Source organism: Myiozetetes cayanensis, unplaced genomic scaffold, assembly GCF_022539395.1.
Source record: "Myiozetetes cayanensis isolate MyiCay16 unplaced genomic scaffold, myiCay2020 scf7, whole genome shotgun sequence".
NCBI classification, from domain to species: Eukaryota; Metazoa; Chordata; class Aves; order Passeriformes; family Tyrannidae; genus Myiozetetes; species Myiozetetes cayanensis.
Genome location: NW_026087964.1, coordinates 20,312,861 through 20,336,437, shown reverse-complemented (window position 1 = coordinate 20,336,437; position 23,577 = coordinate 20,312,861). Strand labels below are relative to the sequence as shown.

The 23,577-nt window shown below is 36.7% G+C and overlaps 1 protein-coding gene across 1 annotated transcript in view; it reads right to left on the bottom strand.

Annotated features, from left to right (window-relative positions):
* Window positions 1–487: 487 nt before the first annotated feature.
* N4BP2 (NEDD4 binding protein 2) overlaps window positions 488–23,577 on the bottom strand; it is a 37,513-nt gene continuing 14,423 nt past the window's right edge. Inside the window, 16 exon segments of the mRNA XM_050338423.1 lie at window positions 488–732; window positions 1,530–1,653; window positions 3,488–3,656; window positions 5,895–6,080; window positions 6,186–6,321; window positions 8,036–8,154; window positions 9,558–9,670; window positions 9,673–9,801; window positions 10,673–10,697; window positions 11,398–11,483; window positions 12,742–14,996; window positions 16,099–16,254; window positions 18,042–18,118; window positions 19,767–19,855; window positions 21,005–21,129; window positions 21,952–23,167. Of these exon segments, the coding sequence (XP_050194380.1) occupies window positions 687–732; window positions 1,530–1,653; window positions 3,488–3,656; window positions 5,895–6,080; window positions 6,186–6,321; window positions 8,036–8,154; window positions 9,558–9,670; window positions 9,673–9,801; window positions 10,673–10,697; window positions 11,398–11,483; window positions 12,742–14,996; window positions 16,099–16,254; window positions 18,042–18,118; window positions 19,767–19,855; window positions 21,005–21,129; window positions 21,952–23,167 (5,051 nt within the window). The 3' untranslated portion in view covers window positions 488–686.

Genomic DNA, 23,577 nt, shown 5'->3' with positions numbered 1-23,577 from the left:
ACAATTACCAAACACACAGCTGGTCTTAATGCACAGGCCATTCTATGCAACTCCCAGACCTGGGAGAAGTTTAGAATGGAATAAAGACCATAGAACAAGTCAACCCATCACAGCAACATAACCACTAAACCAGGTTTCTTTTGAAGAAACCTGGAAATATTTAGCACTCAGCTGTAACTGTATTTGAAATATCAGTAGTTACCCAGTTTCACCTTCTCCTTTTGTTCTTCTGAAGGGTTTAGCACAAAGTTCTGAATCACAAAATAACTGCACAAGGTACTATGTTTTAAAAGCACAGAAGCCACGGCAATCAAAATGTGTGAGAGTCAAAAGAAATAGATTAGGTATGCTGAGAAGACAGTAATATTTAAAAGTTGTACCTTAACTTCCCTTTAAAACATCACATATTTCTCAGCAAAATTCTTGATCTGCATTTCTGAGACTTCAAATCCTTTAAGCATCTTCTTTTTGCACGTTCAAAAAAGGATCCATTTCACACAAAAATTTTATTGGAAACATTTTGACAAAACCACTTACTGTAAATCGAAATAATTTCTAATAAAATATCATCCTTTAAAACAGATTACAAAATACTAGTACAGTTGTTCAAAAAACATCGGTCTTTTTTCTACAATCCGGCTGTAATCCAACACCTCAGTTTCTATATTCCTCTTCTCCACAACTCCTCAAATGAGCATGACTTTCAGGCAGCCTGGTTTTATTTCTGTGAACCTATAAAACAAGAAAAAATGAAGCTTCAACATGAAAGCTACGTGCAATGCCATCTCCTTCAATCTTCAAACATACGGAAAGTGGTAAGATTCTCGGTCAAGTATATGGGCATGTGAGTCAGGAAATCAGCATCATGTCCTCAGATGTGACAGTAAAGGAGGATTTTACAGGATCTGGAGATGCAAGGAGCTGGAAACACCAGAAACTAAGATGAAGATTTAAGAAAAAGCTGCCTGATGTTCTTGGTTATATTAATTTTGCTCCTCTATTCCTGCTCCCCATTCACTCCCTCTTCTTTAAGAATGGATTTTCACCCTCGTATTCTGTAGAAAGTAAGAAGGAAATCAGGACAGAAGTCTGTTTTATTTTTGAGTCACCTTCACACTCACCTTCACATACAGCGCTCTAGAGAAAAAGCAGCAAACACACTGATGCTGACCTAGACTTGCTAAATTGCTATCCCCCGTAAACTGAGCACTAAGGCAGGTATTGAGAACCAATAGAAAGCAGGATTAACAACTTTTCATAGTAAAGACAGCAACCTCGAATGGAAATATGTAGTTGAACTATCTCAGAGGAAAGGATCTAACATTTAATAGGTGCCCCATATGAAGTGTTATTGTGTCACACAACTGCACTGGATTTGTGAAACAGCAAATTTACTTTAATCTGAAACAGACGACCTGCCTTAATCTCTGTAGTCGCTTAATAGTATTCTAAAACTAACTTCAATTTTCAGTTAGTTAAATGTGGGTTAAGAAAAAAAAAATGTATCAGTAACAAAAATCTAAACTCACCTGAAGTTGTGGGTTGTGAGGTATCTGATAGCTGCTGGTCTGATGCGAGCAACTCCTCCCTGACTATGGCTTCCTCTTCCCGTGATGACAGTGAGATATGGTTTACCACCAGTCTGCTGGTGCTCTGTAACAGCAGGAATTGTAACGGTTAAAATTTTCCCTCAGCAGAGACTTGGCATTCAGTATACACCTTCCATGCATTCTTCTGAAAACTCTCACTCTTGATTTAGAGCTTTGTCTTCCCATGCTGGCTATGCATGTTTTACGTAAAAAGAGCCATTTTTCCTCTGTTCTGATAAAGATACTCTGAAAAAACAAATACAGTCAATCTTTTTAAATCTAGAGTGCTTGTAATATGCATGTTGTGATCATGACAGAATCCTTCTAATTTCATAGCAGCTTTACTGTTTCTAGCATCTAATATTTAATTGGAATTTACATCCTGTGATATAAATTTAAATTGCAAAATTAAAAGAGGTGAGTGTAATTTACTCAATTTTTAAGTGACACTGCATTGTTTCACAATGTATCTTATTAAATTAACGTGAGTAAAGAAATAACATTTTATTGAATAAAGAATAAGAAGAAAGAAAACATAAATCCAGCATTTTTGACATTTAAATCACGCTTATTTGGACTATCTTCTGCTACACTGGAGCATGAGAATCAACAGATCAAAACATTACATGAGCTGTATCTAGCCATGAAAACAAAAGAAACTGCTCTCTTCCCAGAGATAACATCAACCTCAATTGATGAAGTGTTTGAAAAAGAGGAAAAAAATAAATTAAACTGGATTCTCAAAACTAGCCAAGATTTGCCAGTTTGGAATTATCAGTTCACATGACATCTTTCCTCAACTACCCCCTCTCTCTCGCATAACTTTATTTAGGTTTTATATCAGTTTACTGCCACCAGAAAGTTCCTAGTATTGATCCCTTTCCCATGTCCATACACTGAAATTAACCCTTTTTTTTTTTTTTTTTTTTTTTTAAGATTTAGGTGAATGGACTGCACAGAGAGCCACTACTATCAATTCCAGGACTCCTGACATAAATGCAGTTCTGGAAATTTAGCTCTAAAAAGCATTAGGTTACAGCTTAAATTACACAAATGTAATTGCAGGAATAGCACAAGATAATGCAATTTACTGCATATTGAAAGTAAAAGGATTATCTAAGGCCCCATGAACACTTTTGTTTATACTCTGTGGAGTAGTGGATTCAGAAAATCAGGTTTGTGCAATAGTATCTTGCGTAAGAAATACTTCTTATAAAAGCATTCTCAGTGTGCTTAAATTTACAGGGTAAACTAGCAACGCAGAAAACGTATCTTTTTACAGCAAGCACACTCATGAAGTACTTGAACACTCCACTGCAAGAAAAAAATGAGCCCTCAAGCAAAACTGCACAAAATGACACATCTGGGAGCAGCAGTACTCTGATCTCACGAGATCCTGCTGACAAACTGATAAGAGAATTTTCTGAAAGATGGTTCAAATCACACACTTTAATGTAAAAGTTAAAGACAATATAATCATTGTGGTTAGAATTCCAACACAATAATTTTTCTTTAAAGATTAAAAAGCAACATAGTCCTGACAAAGTAAAGCAGAGATGAAACAAATGTTTGCATTATCACCTCGGTCAGAAATGTCAGGAAGGACAGACCAAGTGTTCAATTAAAAAAAAAAAAAAGCATAAAACAGGAGGAATATTTACAAAGAAGTACAGGGTTGGGAGTAGAGTGCAAGACAGAAAAAACCAAGAATCATTGTCCTGTCAAAGATAAACAAACCATGGGGTACTTTGAAAATAAGACAACACAAAGCCTGGTTGTTTTTAACAGACGGTATTAAATTAAATCCATTCCCTCTAATATTGACATGTATCATGATTTCTTAGTAGAAAAGGAGGAAAATAATTCTTAGGGAGCAAGAATTATTACCTAAACCCTACCTTCACTTTTTTCCTGCAGCACTCTGGACAACTGATTCACAGCTTCATCCACATGGAGACCATGCAAATCCAACACATTCATAGGCAGCAGTGAAGTATTTACTCTCTCAAAGATTTGCACAGCAGCAGCATGGTTGGCTTCCTTCATCTTCTGCTCATGAAGGCGACTCTTTATTCATAAACACAGTGACTGTTACACACCAAGACATAATCTAAGCTCCACACTGGTCATTGGTTTCAAAACGACAGGACTGGCAGGGTTCTTTTAGCTCACAGTTCGAAGCAGTAAAATTTATAATCGCAACAGAACTTCTGCAAGAGGCTCAGTGAGACCTACTCACAAGGAGATTTCATGAGACCTGTTCATAAGGAACTACTCAAAGCTGGCACAAAGAAGGAATCATAACAAAAGCCTTACAAGGAAAAAAAAAAGCCAGAAAAGGTACATAACCGTAAGCTGGATGTTAAATAACATAAGCTAAAAAGTTACACTCCACGCTGTTCCTGATTTATTTTTATAACAACAGATTATTTTCTGCAAGTATTTTACTAAGATTGTAATGAAACAATGTCACAGAAACTGCCCAATAGCTAAGGAAAAACCTGTTGACTGTTACATTTGAGGTTAAGTCTTCTGAACGCATTCCCTAAATTTCAGACAAGCCAAGGGTAAACACTTTTCTTTTTTTTTTTTAATAGTTGCCCATTATCTCTCCTAATACTTTTCACAGATCTTTTATGACTGACAAGGTCAATATAGCCCCTTCTGGAACAAGGGGCAAGAAGCAGTACAAAATTAGTCATCTTACAGAGTGAACAACTATCAACTACTTCCCACGAAACTTGCAGTGATAAAGTCTGAGAGATCAAAGCTACAAATTATTTCCTTGAAGATCTGTAGGCACAGCGTGAAATGGAATGGAAGACTTAACTCCAGGTATTAGACTGACATGGGCTCAAGAGAACAAAAGTGACAGTCTGTCTTACACTTTATTAAAATGGATCATCTGAAGTGTAATGGTGTCAGAACCAAGACACCAGTTCTGTAACTCTCACTTGCAGAGGATTCCCAAGACAAAGGCCACCAAGCATAAAGTATTTTTCATGAATAAAGGTAGCTTAGTTTGCCTTTTTGTTACCTAGATGAAAGTATATAATAACTACATTTCCAGATTGTATTTGTTCAGATGGCTGAGAACAGTAAAAAAGAGAGGACTTTAAATTAGATTTCAATTTAAAATCATGCAGACCTTTGTTTAGAACCTCTCAAACTTCAAGAATGCATGAATTAAGAACATAAAAGTTCATTATAAAGACTGATAATCAGTATTTTCTGCATGCACAGTAACAATCTAAACATTTAGAATTATACCACTTATGTGAGAGTTTTCTTAATAAAAAAATTCAAGTGATTCATTAGTACATCTTTGTTCTGTTATAATGCAGTTCATAGGTTAGAATTAAATGACTCTATAACGTGAATTCTTACCAAATTTTTATATGATATTAGATCAGGGAAATACTGTTGCCTTTGAAGACATTTGTAAAAGAATTTTTAAGAGTGGTGTGAATAGAAGGGTGTCCTGTGAAGGCACTAAGAAACCAGTTACAGGAATGCTGGTTACAAGAACAGTTGATACTTAAAATCAAGAATATGATCAACTGCAATGATCAGCAGTAATCAAACTGGTATATAGAGAGAAATGGGGCTGAACAAGACCAGAGAGCCTGTGCTCCAAGGCCAGAGCACACAAGACCGATCAGCAGCAGATCTACATGCCAAAACCAGATGGATCGTGGAAAGCCTGACATACCACACCTCCTTTATCCCAACCCAAGACAGACTGTAGCCATAAAGATAGACAAAAAGAAGAAGCAAAGACAGCAGGCAGCAACCTTGCCCAAGATTTATGAGGATGAAGCAAGCAAGATTCTGTGCCAAAAGATCACGTCTTAATACCTGTCTGACTCCTAAACAGTACAAAAGACTAAAAACAGTTCAGCACCAATTAAGAGGAACCCAAGAGATATACAGAGGATTCACAAACTGATGTTTGTTGCAGTACATGTCACACCCCAGTGAACCTGGCCAGACCACATGGACACAAATTTTGGTGCTTACAAGTTTGTGGATGAGAGAGATCTAGGACAACAGAACATGTGTGACTAAGCACTAAGTATCACCTTTTGTGAGGTCTCACACTGAAACTGGTTACGTAGCTTCCTGTACCAGTATCAATTTTATGAAAAGGAGTTTACTAATGATTGTCACTATAACAGTTACATAGGGAACAGTAATTGAGCAAATATATCAGCTCTAGCAGGCACAATGTTTTCCTCATCACTGCCAATTCAGCATTTAAGTACCTCCCTAAATTCAGACAAAAAGCACAATATTTAAGTTTACCTGATGTGCATAAAATGCTGCCACAGGCTTCATACCCATCCGATAGGCCTCCCCAGCCTTTTTCAAACATTCTTTTCTCTTTTGCTGGTGACAAAAAGCTTCTGCTCTTAAATCATCATATTGTGGGTACTCAAAGTCTTGAAATATTTCACTCAAAGGATCATCCTCTTCCTTACTTTTTTTTGCCTGTAGGAATTTGCAATGTTGAAGGTAAGTATGCATTGCAGAATGTTTTCATTAACATAGCTTTGGATATCCTTATAAGTACTATTTAGAAAAAAATAAAAATACCTTCTTCTCCCGATTCTTTGCACTGTAGGAAGTAACAACTTCATTTTGCTGAACACTTTCTTGAGCTATAACTGTTTTTACAGGATCTGCCTCCAGGACACAGTTCAGAAACTGTTCAGTTTGTTCTAAAGAGTAGCTGTAAAGGATAAGTAAAATCTGTGATCTCACTGTCAGAGACTGAAACAGTTAATGATTTACACATTCTAAGATCACCAAAAGACTTTTGCAAACTGAAAAGAAGCAGCTGCTCACCCACCAAAGCCCACCCCTCCCTGAATACTGCCAAAGGACCTTCAGATCAGATCAGTGGGTGCCAGCATCTGCTATCCTGGGTGCAGATGCCTGTCTGAGGAAGGGAAGAGGCTAAGAGGCAAGTCCTGCAAGGCAAGAAAATCCCTTTTCTCATGCCAATGTCCTCATCTAGCCGATTCTTCAGTGTCATTTCACTCTAATCCATCTCAAGGGATTTATTAATAAGAACCTGGGTTACCCTCCCTTTCTGGGGCGGGTCACAACACAAATATATAACAGGCGCTACATTTAACAAAATGTATATTACAAACCTTGATATTGTGTAACAATGGATTACATTGGAAATAAAGCCCTGGAATGGAATATTCCACTGGAACAGAATATTCCACCCTATTGCAAAAAGGCTTGCAGGCTTCCTGGCATTACTGGCGTCAACACACACGCAGTCTTGGTTGACTGAATCGTAATTGAGGGGCACTTGAATATTAAAAGGAAAATGACATACTAAAGTAAATTGCATCCTACCTTGATCAAAGACATATAAGTAAATGCTGCTTTTTGGGTTGGATAAGATACTTTATCTGAAATCTTCTCTGGTCAGGGTTAGATAATACATACTAATTTAAAACTAGCTCAAGTTTTCTGAAACCTTTATGAAGGAAAATCCTTGTATTTTTAGTCAAGCTTTGTTATCAAATTTAATTAAATTCTACATCAGTTGCCATCAGCTTTCTAATAAGCCCTCTTCCTTCTTTATTCTTCTTGCTGTCCAGTAAGCTAACAAGAAAAAGACTGATCAAGAGTAAAGACCGATTTTGCAAAATGCAACACTATAAAGAGAATTTAGAATGTGAAAAACAAGAGATGGTGAAATGTTTGAGCTACAAAGATGGATGCAGGACGTATTCTAAACAGGAAAGATTTTTATAACGACCTGGACAAGCAGAATGACTGAAAGGTAGGCATGCAAACCCATGTGTAGAGACAGACATTCAAATGGCTGAGGATAAAAAAAAGACATTTTTCTCCAAAAAAAGTTCAGTTCTCAGAAACCTGGATTTAAGAATGTAGACATGTACCCCCAAAATATATTGCAAAAAGAGAAAGAGAACATCAGCAGGAAGAGATGGAGAGATGGCTCATTCCTTCAGAGCTCCCGTAGTAGCCAGGAAAGTACTCACAGCTAACATCAGGTGATGGTACTTTTCCTCTTGGGCAGATGCCATTTTCTGTGAACTTATTATTACCACACCCACTAATTTATTCCACTTGATTTAAATCTCAGTTTGAGCAAATATGCAGTTACACTGACAGTCCAACAGGGGTCAATAGCCAGAGACATTCTTCTCCCAATGAAAGAAACTGTCTATTCTCCCCACACACACAAAAAAGGAACAAGTCTATATAGAGAGTTTTTAATGCCCTTTTTGCCTTTAAGACCACCTAATTTTACCTTTATTTAAATTACTAAAAAGTGTGCTAGTTTGGAAAAAGCCAGTTTTTAGCAGTATCTTAACTCTTAATATTTAAGACAATAACTCAGCACTATAGAATGTTACTGAGCACCATTTTTACAAAAACCTGTAAAGATTTCTTACTTGTTGTCCCTGAAGATATCCATTAAGAAACTCTGATTAATAGTTGGAAACATCTCAAAAAGTTGCTTCTCCTTTAGTTTAGCAGCACAGTCTTTTCTAGCCATAGAAGGAACACGATTCTACCCAGAAGACAAAAGAAAAATATTGCAAGTTCTTGATTAGAACAAAATATTGTAACAGGGAGCCAATCAACTTTAGTGTTATTTGTTAAGATTTAAAAAATATCTATCAGCTGGTATGCACCCACAGCAATGACAACATGCCAGTATCAGCCTGCCACACTGATCAGCATAAGTAAGGACAGGTGAGTTCTATTATACACCACTGCAGTACTCAGCAATCATTTGAAGTTATGCAGCTGGAGCTCCCTCATAACTTGGACAAAGTAAGAGGAGGATTTTTTTAGGAGGAATTTAAGTTTTAGAATTTATTCCCTGCTAGTCTATCTAGTCCACTGCTAGGCTTGTGCAAAGTCCACCTCTCTTCACTATACTGAAGGCCTGGGGTTGAAACAACATTTTATTATTAAGCAGCTTAAACAATTTTGGCTTGCTGTATCTGAAGCTCTACTGTAATAAATATTACTTATGAACTCATCTGAGAAGGTGACATAGTTATAACCCAAAATAAATCGGACTCATCATTCCGATATTGACAAAAAAAAAAAAAAAGTGGTCAAAATAAAGCCAAGCTCCATGAATTCAAACTGAAAATAAAGCTGCGGACATGACACTTGTTTTTATCAGTAGGCCACATACATGCAGTTCAAAGAAAGAATCCACAAGCCATTTTTCAAAGTATAGGCTAATCCATCCAACTTTCTATACCAGTTCAAAGCTCCTCTTTTTTAGGACAGCTGCTTATCAGAGACAATTACAAATTGAAACGCCTGTTCTGAACACCAGCAGGGCAGCAGAGGGCAGTATTAGGCATAGACCAACAGGCAGGGTATGGGAACCATACAGAAAATAAAGATCCAGTAAAAACATATTAAAAATTTACTATTTTCTGACAAGGGGGTACAGAAACTTGTTTGAGATTAACCTCAAGTACTTATTTTAGTGTTTCATCTGCTAGAAATGTTGTGGGTTCTCCTTACAAAACATTACAATCAATTCAACACACTTTTAAACAAACAAGGCATGGAGCCAATTAAGAACTTTTTTTTGATATTGCTGTCACAATAAAAAGCCTGGCAAATCACACTGATCTTTGCTTTTGGGTGAGCAATCAAAAAAAATTCAACCAAACACAAATGCTAACCTGTACAGCGAAATGCACCATGATCTGTTCGTGAAACAATCAAAATATTACTTCCTAAATGAGACTGTATTTTTCAAACAGAACCATCTATGAAAAGCAAACTCCTGTATTACAGTAATCAACAATGCTAATTGGCATGCATTTGTCTCAGAAATTCAGGCTGTAATCAGCAGCACCAATATGAGTCACCAAAAAGTCATATTCTGTTTTATTACTAGTAGTAAATCTAAACTGCATAAAAAACAGGCACTATCCATACCATGTCCTGTTTCTCCTGCATAGCTAGTTCTTCAGAAATTATCTGCCTGAGAGAAACTTTCTGAATCTGAGCATTCCAGTGATCCATAAAAGGGAAAACGTCTGATGTTGCTGTTTTTTCATCTGTATGTCATTAGATGTGCCTGAAGCCCAGCTCATTTTTTTCTTCTGTATTTTACTCTCTGCATTCTGAGATAGCAGCATTTCTGAGTCATCTGTATCTATTTGCTGAATCACAGTAGGACCTTCAAAAGCAATAAAAATGAGGTGACAAATAAAATACTTATTAGCTTTTATATACAAGCAATGCAAAATAATTAAGACAAGTTTTCTAACCTAGACAGTTTAAGTTTTGTTAAAAGAAGATTATTAATGCTAAACCAGAAACCAATTCATTGTTTTCACCTTCCTCACTTCCATTTTACAGACTGTCTGATCATCTTTATCTACATTGTGAAACAAAAGCAAAACTGTCATAGTTCCTCACCAAATTTTCAAGTGATAGGATGTATCTTACAGCTGTAAACTACCTTGTAAACACCTTTAGTGTGTGTGTGGAGTTGTCTGCTTTTATAAGAGAATCTCTACGAGTTAATGGCAACAGCTGAATGAAAACTGGGGTTGCCAGAGATGTTAACACTTTTTGAACAAAGCAACCACCTTCCTGCTATGATCATCTTTGATAAAAACATGAAAATATTGCATTTCTGACCTCCCTCCCTCATCTGCAGGAATCTTACTCTGCTAGTTATTCTGTGACCACATCTTTTGTTGTCACAGATATTACAGAAGTCACCAAACAGCTGTCTGGTTCAGCCAGAGATCCTTTTTAAGTTGTCTGAATTACACAAAATTATAGGCTTTATGCTTGCATCTACCTAGTAATAGTGATTCTGCTTATAATTAACCTCTCTCCCCTCCCCCACACCTCCATAAGAGAAAGGTAAATGGATCCAAGGGCAGTAAAGTTTAGCTTAATAAATGAATCCATCATTTTTCAGACAGAATATTTGCAATCTTATTTAAGATTCAAAGAATCAAATATTTTTATAAGGACACTTAAGTATTTTTACAATTAAAGAGAAATACACAACATACTTTCTGCAAACAACTTACATGATTCATCTCTCCTCTGACGTTTCTAAATAAAAATAGTAAAATCATTAGTTATAAGTTATAAATTTCACAGCAAAACTTCAAGTAAACTTTTAAGTTTCTAAGTAAGCCAGCTACAAAATAAGATCTCACAGTATTTCTCAAAGATCCAATATTTTAAAATAAGTATATTTAAGAAAAGTAATTATGAAGTGGAATTTATAAGCTAGAACTATTTTTCTGAAAACACAGACTAGAGGAATATGCCCCACTGCTAAGACTTCAAAACCTTAATTAAATAAACCAAACAAAAACTTTGGCCCAAAACACTCCAAGTTTCATATAGCTATGGAGGAACACAGGTTGGAGAACTCATCTCAATTATGCACATGGAGATGTTTTGTATATGGAATAATTAATAAAAGGATTCTTTTTATATGTAAAAAAAACCCAGTAATAATTTTTGGCCAGTAGAATTTTTGATCAGTTTGGAATGAAATTGTGCACTATCATCCTTCTTTTTAAAGAATCTTGGTTTCAAGATGAGGTACTCATGACATACCTTAAACTTTCAACAGCTCTGATGGTTATGACATAATGATATACTCCATATATTTTAAATTACTATTATATTTTATCACTGTTCTTGCGAAGATCTTACACATTTAGACCAAGAAATATGGAGATGAATGGTCTGACAAAGCACAAGTGTGCCATACCACATCACAAGCAAGAAATCTACTAACCAGAATAGATTCTTTCCATTTTTCATGAATCACTTTTGCCAAATTTAGATCAATGTGAACCACACAATCCTCAACAGTCAGTGATCCTTGTGGGACAAAGAAAATATATTCATTAAAGTATTCTATAAAGACTTATCTAAGCAATTAAAGTACAATAGCTAGGACTTATAAATTCTAGTTTTGGAGATCCTGCACAAACTGTCATGCTTGAATAAAACCAGAAACTGCCAAGTTCAACAATAACAAAAAAAGCATTCCACAGAAATTGTTATCTGGTATTCCAAAACTCAAAAAAGGTAGGAAAAAAGCAGATTAACTTTAATTGTATATTGTCAAAATGTGACTACCTGAACAATGGCATTTTTTCCTTTTTACTATTTTTCTAGCAAAATCTTCTTTTACAAAGCCCTTGTTAATTTACAACAACAGTTTCATTCGTGAAACTGTGACTCCCCCTATTCCACTGCAATCCACATGGCAACTGCTTTTCTCTACCTCATTATACCCACCACAGCCCAACATCAGTCACATCCCTTCTTTCAAACACACAAACTCAGAGAGGCAAATTCCAAATACCACCTCTAACTGAAAAGGAAATGGCAGGAATCACCATGGTATCATAATGATACATCTTTTCCCTAAAAGATCTTTCTGATACTGTTTCTCATCCTTTAAAAAATAAAAAAGCAGAAAGTACTTATGTGTCAAATAAAAATGCAGGGCATATTTCAGACACAATAGAACACTATTCTGCTACAGGAAACAAACTGTTTCTTTTGATGAGGTAGGCATGGAAGGTAAAGAGGTCAGTCAAATCAGTCTGTAACTTTTGAGATGCTTGTTCAAGCTGCTTGTGGCTTCCTTAATCATAATCTCCCAGCAGCATAGTCTGTTTTCGTCTTTTAAGTATAGCCACACTTCATCTTCTCTCTAAACCATTTATCTTCTCCTTCCCCAACTTTACTGATGCCTAAAGCTTTCTTTTTTTCTTTTTTTTCCCTAATCGACCACAATTTGCAAATTCCTCATCATCTTAATATCTCTTCAGCTTGAACAAAGGCTCAAAGGCCTGTTGCTCAAAATGCAAATAAGTCCATATATTTTCTTATTATTTTAAAGGATGTACATGTACAAAAAGACAAAGGCAAAAGGTAGCATTACTGCTACCTGCATTTATATTTTATGCCACGCTTAATTCAGTTCCACTTTTGGCTTAACAATAGCAAACAGTATCATGAAGAATTACACAAATCTATTCCCTAAAACTGAAGTATGAAGGAAAAAAAGCACAGGCAAATAAAGAAAGGTTTTTTCATAAAAACATGGATATAATTATGCCCATACCTGCATCAATGCCAACAGGCCCAAATATCTCTTTCAGCTGGAGTGCCAGTTCAGGAGGTAATGTTAGTTCTAGACAATCTATATTGAAAGCTGCATGTGATCCTGGGCTTTGTCTCTTGGCTTTAGCTGCAGACCAGCTTGGACTTTCAATTTCTTCTTTACCACATAACTCCTCAGTACTTTCCTGGGTTTCTTTATCTACCTCCATTTCTTTATCGCTTCTAGGACAGACCAGAAGGGCATGATCCATCCCCAGTAACGAAGCAGTCACTTTGGAATTCTCTGCATTGCTTTCTGAAGGATTAATGTCACTTTCATCATTTAATTCAGTACAGAAGCCTGCATCAAGTTGTAAAAGTGATGGCTTATTTACAGTTTCTTCAACAAGCCTCTCGGACTCTACAGTTTGCTTTCCTGAAGTGGACAGCTCAGTGACACCAGCTGCTGAGTTGCATGTGTCAGTTCTACGGGCTGCATCCGTGGAATTTTTCAGTTCCCCTGAATCATTCAGTGAGGTAGCAGTGAATGAGTCAGACACATCAGCATCTGTCACAACTGCCTTGGCAGCCCTACTTTCTGCAATGCTGAGTGATGAGTTCTTGTCTTCTGAAGCCTCAGAGATACCACCAGCCCCAATTACTTGTGTCGTTTGTTCACTGTCTTTGAGATTCTCATCATAGTTTGTACTTGCCTTGAAATCAAGGTCTGCGTCAACTGGCTCAACTTCTCTCACTTGAAAGCATTCGGTATCAACAGCTTTGCACAGCTTTTCTTCAGAGTCTAACAGCAAACCTGTGGCCCAGTCTATGTCTTTGTTACATCTTTCATAGAGATCTTTCAGAGCTTCAAATGAAACAGACTCAAAAAGCTTACACAGCGTATCCAGCTTTTCAGAGTCATCAATACTGGTAAGTTCACTTTCTTCTACAAATGTACTTTTATCATACGTAACTCGATACGGTATTTTTTCCTGAGAATCTGAGGCATTATCTATGTGTTTGGGTTTGAAGCCATCTAGTCTGCCATGCAATACTTTGGCAGTCTCAGGAAAAAGCATTTTCTTTTCTAATCTCCACAGAAGAGCAAAGTCCTGTGATTCAGTCTGTGAATAGCTGCTTTTTTGTCTACATAAGCATGTGTCCTGTTTCTCTTCTGTTGCGTTAAGGTTAGACAAGAGGTCCTCTTCTTTGGGATGGGGCAAAATGTTGTTTGTAAAAGTGAGGGCTAACCTGTGATGCTTCTTTGTTCTCTTATTTTGCTGGCTTTTTTCCTCACCTACTGTTTCACTGGCTACTATTTCATCTTGGTGCAGAGGAAAACTCTTTATATCTGGTTGCTCTGCAGGTGTCCCACAAAGCACATCTACAGTCTCAAGAGCATTTATGTCAATGTCACCTTCAGTATTTCTACCTTCATCGGACTGATTTGTCGTTCTCATTCTCCTTGACCTTTGTTGTCTCTGTTCTAATGAGGCTGAGATAGGCCAATGTCCTCCCATTTCCAATTCCAGTGTAACTTTATCTGAACTAACAGAGGAGCAGCTAGAGTCTAGATTTTCTTCCTCATGTCCTTTCTCAACACTACATGTCTCAGGCAGGCCCACTTGCTCTTTACCTATCTCAGTATGCTGCCGACTTTGAGTTTCACCTTCCTTATCACTCTTCAGAGAAGATTTTTCTAGTCTTCTAGATCTTTTGACTCTCTGTCCCATTGTTTGTTCTACAGGCCAGTCACCCAGGAAATTCAGTAGTTCGGGTTTTCCTGATGTGTCAGCAGCTGAACTGCTTGGTTCCACTGTGTTACTAGTTTGTGTTGATTTTGGTTCCACACATACGGAACCCGATTGTTCAACTGCAGTTTGCACACTGACAGTGTTGTTATCACTGTGTTCCTCAGCTCCTCCTGTATGCACAGTCTCTTCAGCTGTGATCACAGCAACTTCATCTATTTCTGTTTCAGGATTTTTTTCTGCTTTTTCTCCCTTTTCTTCTTTCTTCTCCAAGGGCAGCTCTTTTTCGATGCACTCTGATAAACAGACTTCCAATTCATCTTGAACAGCGCTGTTCTCAGAATTGTGTCCCACTGAGTTATTTTCCATTTCTTTTTCCTCTTGCTGAAAATGTTCAGGATCACAGCTACTTTCTAATGTTAGAGAAGTACTGGGAGAAGTTTTATCAACTTCAGCTAATTCAAGAGGCTCCACATCAGAAGCAAAAGGTGGTTCTTCCTTTGCATCAGAATGCGCCTCTCTCTTTCTGAAACACAAAGTGGAATAATAGTGGAATAAAAGATAAATTTGTCCACTTTAACTCCAGTTAGAACTAGAGTAAGAGTTTAACTCTAGTTAGAACTCTAGTGAGAGGAAAATAAATTTACAACAACTTAGCCCTAACTTCAACACTCCTCTACAAAAAAAGAAGGAGCCAAGAAAAGATTAACTTTCCTTGGTAAGTATACCCTTCTTACTACAGCAAAAGACTAAGAACACTTTCTCAGGAGTTAATTCCTCCCCATTCCCAGCATTCAGTTATGTACTGAAGCACTCTGCTGCCAGATATTTCCTCATTCAGATAGCAAATCTGGTAAACATACTTTTATATAATGATTGTTGTTCTCTCCTGATGGGTTAATGCTAAATAAAGTCTAGAACTAGGAGAGGATGTGCCATTTCTTATCAAACCATTCTTCAAAATCAACTACATTCCATTAATTATCAGTGCCAGTGTAATTTCAAATACATTAAGCATGCAAAACCCAAATAAAATAATAACTACAATAAAATCTGGGTTCCATTCCATAAAATGATACACAGTATCATTCAGATTAGCCACTACAAAACAGTCATGCAAACAACCAACATAAGTCCAGACAAGCTTAAATTAAGCATACTGAAGAGCAAATAGGTAGCTCTGCACAAAGAATCCACCTTCTACCACAAAGACAACATCTAATACCAACATACAGATTCAGAAAAGGTAATTTGCTCCTATTTGGGACTACACTCTTCTAAAAAGCATTTTATAGATTTTAAGTGTTTCATATCTACAACATACATACAACAGCATATTTCTATGATAACAGAAAGTCAGTCAAGATTGGCTTCTTGAAAAGTAACACACAGCCATAATGGGAGGTTTTCAAAAAGCATTGGAAAGTGACTAGATCCCTTGACTACTCATTTCTAGAAATCCTGAAATTCCTAAAAATTAGGAAAACTATGTAGTGGGGTTTTTTTAATTATTGAACTGCCTTTTTTAATGCATTCACCATTCAACAGTATTATTCAGGTTCTGTTGCTATGAAGTCTGAATTTATAGCTTTTTATTTGAGGCTACAAAGCTAGTGAAAGGATCTAACCTATGGCTTTCCTCCTGAAAAGGATCTTCACTCCAACCAGCAGCTTCTGATTTGTCTGGAACTGAAGAATCCAGTATTGATCTAACAGTAAGGCAGCGTTCGTATCGTTCCAACATTCTTTTGATCTTTTCTTTAGATACACCATGAATGTTTCGTCTATGAATGGAAAAAAAAAAAAAGAAAAAGAAACACTTCAGGTTTGTGTATTACAATGACAGAAGAGAAAAAAACTAAATAACAATTTCATAAATTTACAGCAAGACTGATCAAAGAATTCATGGGGCCAGAGGAAAAGCTGTGAAACAGCAATTCTTTCTGTATCAGTGCATTCAAGCATTCCAAACAGGGCATCTCAGACAAACTGCTGCTCTGCTTGACTTCTCCACCCCACTTGGTGTCCCTGTACTGCAATGGGATATGTTGCATATTACTAAAATCTAGAACTTTGTCCATAATGCATCTTCTTCAAATAAGTTTCAGAAAAACGCCATATGAGATCCTGACAGTGATGCAGGATACCAAACTAGATATGGAAGATCTCTGAATTTAGTCTTCTTTCTCTGGTTTTGCTAAACTAAAAACTCCTGGAGCCTTGAGGAAAACCTATTCACCTATTATTTTGGACAGCAGTTGGCTTGAAATTTTTACTAACTGTTAAACACCAACTGGCACTGTGTTCTGCAGCATTTCCACCTAAAACAAGTGAATCCTGCCAAGGATGGCCAAACAGAAACTGGAGAGACAGGAGAAAAGGTTTATGATCTATTTTAAGAAAGAAACTAATCTTCCTTACCTCACTTAAAAAGCAACCAATCTTGAGCTAAGTATGCAAATTCAGATGACAACAGATGTTATGACATCACAAAATAACTTATGTTGAAAGGGACCTCTGGAGTTCACACACTTCAATCTGCTACTCAGAAGAGGTACAGGTAGATCAGCTTGCCCAGAGCTTTGTAATGTCAAATTTTGATATCCCAAATGACAAAGTTCACAAACTCTCTGGGCAAGCTCTTTAAGTACATAACCAACTTCAAAGCAAGTTTTAGGTTATTTTTCTTTCATGTAATAAAAATTTCTGAAGTTTCAACTTGCTGATGTTTATTTTGCCCTATCCCTGCAGAGTTCTTTTTCGTCTTCTCTACAACCTCTCAAAAAGTATCTAAAACCAATGTAGTTCTTCCTTAATGTTCTCTTCTTAAAGCTGAATAAACTACCCTTGCTCAGTTCAGTATCATCTTCAAATTTTCTGAGTGCACTCTGTCCCAGAATCCAAGTCATTAAAAGGACATTAAGTAGTTGCAGGTCCTAGTATTCATTCTAGAGGGACATCAGCCTTCACTTTGGACTTTGAACACTGATAATACCATTTAAACCTGGCATCCAGCCAATTTTATACTTATTATTCACTTACACAGGGATTATGTCTTGCTTATTTCAGCTCTAGGTAACAGAAGGTCCTGCTAAAGAAGAGGTAAGCAACAATGGTGATGTACAGGGGTTTGTCCCTCTCGGGCCATGAGGTGCTGATTGCCCTAAACTCAGTGAGAGTAGAAACATTTCAATTAAGGCAACAGACCAGCTGGATGCAAAAACAGCCCCAACCGGACATAATTTTCCCAGGAACCCAAAGAGGAAGTCACTGTACTTTAAACACAAAGAACCTGGAATAATGAAAACATCACATAATAGCTACTGCTAACAGTATCTTTTGTATGTAATTAAACTAAGGTGACAAAAAAATCTTACAATACATACAAAATCCCATAAAAGTTAGAATTGTAGGAAAAAAATGTTTAAAAGCTACTTATTATCACAAAAACCTGGACTGGTATCTTGCTACTTCACTAGCCACTGTGCTAAGCGATACCTTTTTAAAAATCATAGTTTTTAGACTGTGAAAGATATGCTGTCTAATATGTTATTTTCCGTTGAAGTCTTACCTTTCAAGTTCTTTTGGTTTAAACTTCCACCAAGTGTCTGGTTCTCGGAAAATTACTTCATATTTGAACTGCTGAGCCTGAATAAAACAGATATAGAACAGAACAAGCCACATCACCCATTTCTTACTTCTATGACAAAGCACACAACATGCATAGCTTGCTTTTTCAAAGCTGTTTTTTGTATTTTTTGATACCTGTCAAATATTTGGAATAACACTTCCATTCAATGTTTCACTTCTGTTTATATAAATCAAGTTTTTTAAAAACATGTACATGCATCTCTTACTGTACAATTAAATGTGTGCCATGAATTGCCTCCTATGAGACAAGACTGCAGAACATCTCTTTCCAAATACAGCATACACGTCTATGCAGCCTCTCCACGACAGAGAAAACCTCTCTGCCCTCATTCAGAGCTTACCAGATCCGAACCAGCTCCAAAACAAGCAATGCAGTTACATTAACACAGCTATTGTGCACGACCTTCCTGCCATATGGGAAGCTTCAGTGAGCTGCAAGTAAATGGTTCCTATGTGGTCTGTTCTCACCACGACAGAAAGTCTGATCAGGAGAAACACTGTGGAATACTATGCTGTTTCTCCCCATTGCTGTTTCCAGAAAAAATTCTTGTCATAGACTTTTGTTGCATCTTTATTTCAATATACAGCAAAATCAAGGACATAATTTATGAAAGAACTGCTAATCTGGCAATTGTTAATAAATGCAAGGAAACATTTTATTAGTAAAAACTGTTAAGTCCCACTGTTCACTAATCCATTACCACATGCAGCATATGTAGAGTATCTGCTAAAAAGCTGTCAATTCTATGTACTCTTTCTATGCCATGTAAAGAGAAATCCCAGATGTACTTCCTAATATTTCTTCCAATATATTATTTCTTTAATTACAACCAATGTAATAAAATAATGCAGTTCTATAAATACCAGTCAAAACACTGAATGCCCAACAGCAAAATAAGAAGCTAGAGTCTGAACGTGCTGATGCCCATTTAGAAACTATTAAATGAAAAGCTGAGAAGTTCCAGAAAACTGGAGTATGAGAAACTTATAACAGAAGTTCACCAAGTTATTTAAATAATTAAATATAACTTTGCAAGTTAAATGTAGATTGCATTAACTTAATAAACTAAAGCAGGTCACTTTCAGTCACTAAATAAAAGCACCACACTACTACCATAAAATAGTGCAGGTGCATTATTTTGATTACATCGTTTCAGTAAAAAATATTTAAGTAAATCTGCACAGCTTCAAGCAAGCCAGTAACATCTGAGAACTCTAGACTTCCAACTGGTCAGCTGGTATCTGTCTCCATGTCATATTTAGGGTGAAACGGAGACTGAGTTTTCAAGTTTCACATGGCATCAAATATCGTTCTTACTGATTAATGTTGATTATATTTTTTTAAGTAGATTCTAATTTTACTGATCACATGAAAGAGGAACAAAATTCAGTTTCTTCACAAATATTTATTTTTGGCCACAAGTACAAAGCACTTGGCTTTGCCTCTTGGAAACCAGGTCAGGTCAATACTCAGATATGCACAGAATATGACACTGGGTAATATGATTCCATGTAACACTTATTTTACTCCAGACTTCATTGTGGAATAGCAGCTAGACTGAGAAAGACAACCCCTGTTTAAAACAGTGTTGTTGCCATCCCGGTCAACAATCCCTTTTCACATTGGTCAAACTGTAATACTAACCAAAATAACATAAGGTTTCATCTCCCATGCTTGTATGTTTGTGTTGTCTATTATTATAGGAGAGATTCCCATTTCAAACGCTTCTTTGGCTGAAAAACACACATGTACAAAGGAGTGTGATACAGTTAATTTCATTATAATAGGGTGAACACATAGCATTTATACTAATTCTCTAAATTTTATTTTTAAGTAGATAATCCATAATGATTAACCACTGCGTGAAAAACTGTTGCCACAGCTTGGTCTGTTCCAAGACCCTCTATTTTAGAAATCCCCCCTCACACATAAAGCTACTGAGATATGGCATTATTCTTTTGAATTAACGCATGTATGATAATCAAGGAATGAAAATGCAGATGTAAAATGCACCAAGATGACTAATCAATCAGTAAATTAAACTAAAAAAACTACATGATCACCTTAAAGTGGACTTCACTGTTGCATACAAAATTCTTGGCTTTATAACAGTCTTAAGATTAGCCCACTCTGTAAACTGTATAAAATATGAAAAATCAAAAGAATTATTGTAATTTAAATACACAGTAATGAAATGTTTAGAATCACTAGCTTTGAGACACAGCATCTGCTGTGTCTATGTTTCTATAGTTATGTTACGAGTCTGAACAATCACACTACTTGTTGAATCATATATTTCTATCAATCCATTTCTCCACTGGTAGAAATCTGACAGTAGAAAAGTGATCATGATTCAAATTTAGCAAACAAAAGCTTTAAAAGAGCTGTTCTGTGGGGAGTTTAGCTTAAGGCACTGTCAAAAAATAAACTGATTATGGAAAGGGAAAAAAAATATTCTGTCTTGCTCTTGTAATTTAGTTTTAAATTTCCCAACAATTTAGCGTGTTATTTGTATCAACATCCTCATTACTTATTGCATATGCATACTACAATGTATCATCTCAGAAGAAGTATTTCTGGAAGACAGTACAGGTAACCACTTCATCAAGGGACACAACCCAAAATATACCTCATGACCAAACTTGAGGATAAAATAATCTTGTGACAAAAACACTGGCATTTTTAGTTGCAAAACACACAATGAATGGATGACTTCTGAGTTTGTGCTCATACTACTTTTCCACATATATTAAAAAATACTTCCATGATGGGATAAATGCTTGTCCTGTGATGCAGGCATTACAAGACAGGCAGGTTTTTTTTAAACAGTACACAAGCACTGAACTGTAAATGAGCAAGCTAATCCCTTATTTATTTCTCACCTCGTTTCCTGTTCCAGTCATGTGCTTCCCCTAAGCAATTGGGATCATAATGGTATTGTCCATTTTTATTAAAGTAATCATCAGTACTAAGAATGATTCCACCTGGGTTATCCTCAAGCAAATTCCTGTGAAAGATCAAGAAGTAAATAGCTTTTCCCCCTTCTTCTGCCAAGTCCTGATACCTGGTACTGTACATACATATTTTTTAGTCTCTTGCACAAACCCAAGATTATTTGGAATGGAATTAGGTAAGAGGAGAAAAAAAAAAAAAATCACCCTCCAGGCAAATATGGTCTATAATACTTTCTCTCCTTTTTCCAAAAGCTGAGGATTATCTAGGGGAGAGACCTCACAAAGGTTCCCTACAAGTCTCATTTCAAAAAAAAAGAGAATGATTTTTCCATCTACATGAAATGACATACTTTCACATTGACAAATACACAGCCTTAATTGCACCAAATGTTTCAAGTGCCAGCCAAAGGAGTCTAAGCTCAATCGAGGCTTTTGGAGTAAGAAAATAAATCAAAAATTCACCCCAACAAATACTATTTATACAAAAGAATTCCCACAGTGGAAGGGGAATTTCTGCCTGTAAAGAGCTGGCATATTTCCACAGATGTTATTCAAAGGAAACACCTGAAATAAACAGGGATTGGAAGAACACAGCAGACCCAACACTATGGCAATGGTACTCTGCTGACAAACTCTTTCATCCAGTGACAAGTTAAAGCTCACCCTTACTATTTCAATTTCCACTAGAGGTCAAGGAGCTGCAAGTAACTCAGCTCTCAGCAATTATCAGTCATCACGCTGCATGTACTGTGTAGCTGGCAATTAGGGTATAAGCATAACTATTTACAAACGTCAGAAAATTGTCTCTGCCTGTGCTAAATCCTGTACATGATTAAGCAGGTTTTTTTTAGAAGCTCACAATATAAATGTTCTACCTTGCCAAATATGATTTTCCTGATCCTGGAACACCTCTGAGAAGAACAAGTACTTGACCTATAAGATGCATCTTTTTTCTCATCATGGGACAAACACGAGGTTGCTGTACTTGCGAGAGGTTCAATTTTGAGTTTCTATCTTGATTTCCCCATACCTTCAGAGAAGGGTTGCTATCCCAGGCACTTGAAACCACTGGGGAGGAAACAAAAAGTCCTTTTTCCGAAGCCCTGTAGTCTGAACCAGGTCTCCACTGCCCTGGACTGGCAACCACAGGGACTACAAAGCTATGACTTCTACTGGATGGATAAAACACAGGAGCCATGAGATTCCACTGTTGTTGTGATTGACCTGATGGTGTAGAAGAATTTAAGTTATAAGCCAGCTGGGTTTGCTGAACATCTGCAGGTTTTTGTGTTTCCAAACTGGATGTTTCAAGAGAGACACATGCCTCTGGAAGAGAAGGGCTCTGGTAGCTGTTAAAGACAGTCACTACTTCTTTGTGCTGTTCCTGGCACCTTGAACTAGGATCTCCAGTGACAGCTACTCCAAGTTCCAGAGGGCTTTGGGAGGACTCACCAGGAACAGCAGTGACACCACTTTGATCCAAAACACTATCTTGTGCCTGATCAGAATTTTCACATATTTCTCCATTTGATAGTTTATACACTTCTGAAGATACCTCATGTTGATCATGTATTTCCAACGCATCAGAATCTTCCATTATCTGTGTAAAAGTGTCTGATGCAGCTGGTGAGCTTGTCTGGATGCTCAGCTGACTCATTGGTGGCTGAAAACAGAAGTTTTCTAAAACCTCACTATTTGTCTCTGTTTGCTGTGGAAAAAGTAGGGCTGAATCAGATTTTCCCCACTCGGGAAATTCAATTAAGCCATGGTGTTCCACAGTGTGCTTATGTACTGTTTGGTCATTTGCAGAATTAGGTAATTCATCACTCAAGCTGTAACTCTGAAAGGCATTTTCTATTAAGGAATCCAGTTCTTCAGTCAGCTGCACATCAGATGACAGGACATTTTCTATGGCTTCTCCAGGTTTACTTTGTTCTGCAGTACTTTCCCCCATTCTTTCATTTGCAACAGATCTTTGCTGATTAACAAGAGCTAATGATGCTGCTGCTGAATCAAAACCCAAGGTTTTTGAAGATGCTACTCCTTTGGCATGGGTGGACAGCTCTAGAAGATGATCCATAGCATTTTCTACTGTTGAAAAAGGTCAAGAGAATAAAAAAACATGGTCAACTGAACAAACCCAACATGAGGTGTATGCAATTATTTTACTTGAACAAGCATTTATCACCACTAAAGAAACATCCAAAAGACAGTTTACCAATTCATCTTTAAACACATGTTCTGCAATTCCCCCGATCTCATCAGAAGGCAGAACTTAATACAGACATACTGAAAAATAATAACCTAATAAGCATAAAAATTACAAAGTTTAATTAGAAAAAATATCAGCACTGGATGTTTAAATGGATACTTATTTCTCATCTATCTCATATAAGTGATATAGTGTAAAAATAACTGAAAAACACTACTGAGGACGGAAGAGATAAAAGTCCATGAAATATGTTCATTATGGCCCAATTTAAAATGTCCTGACCAATTCA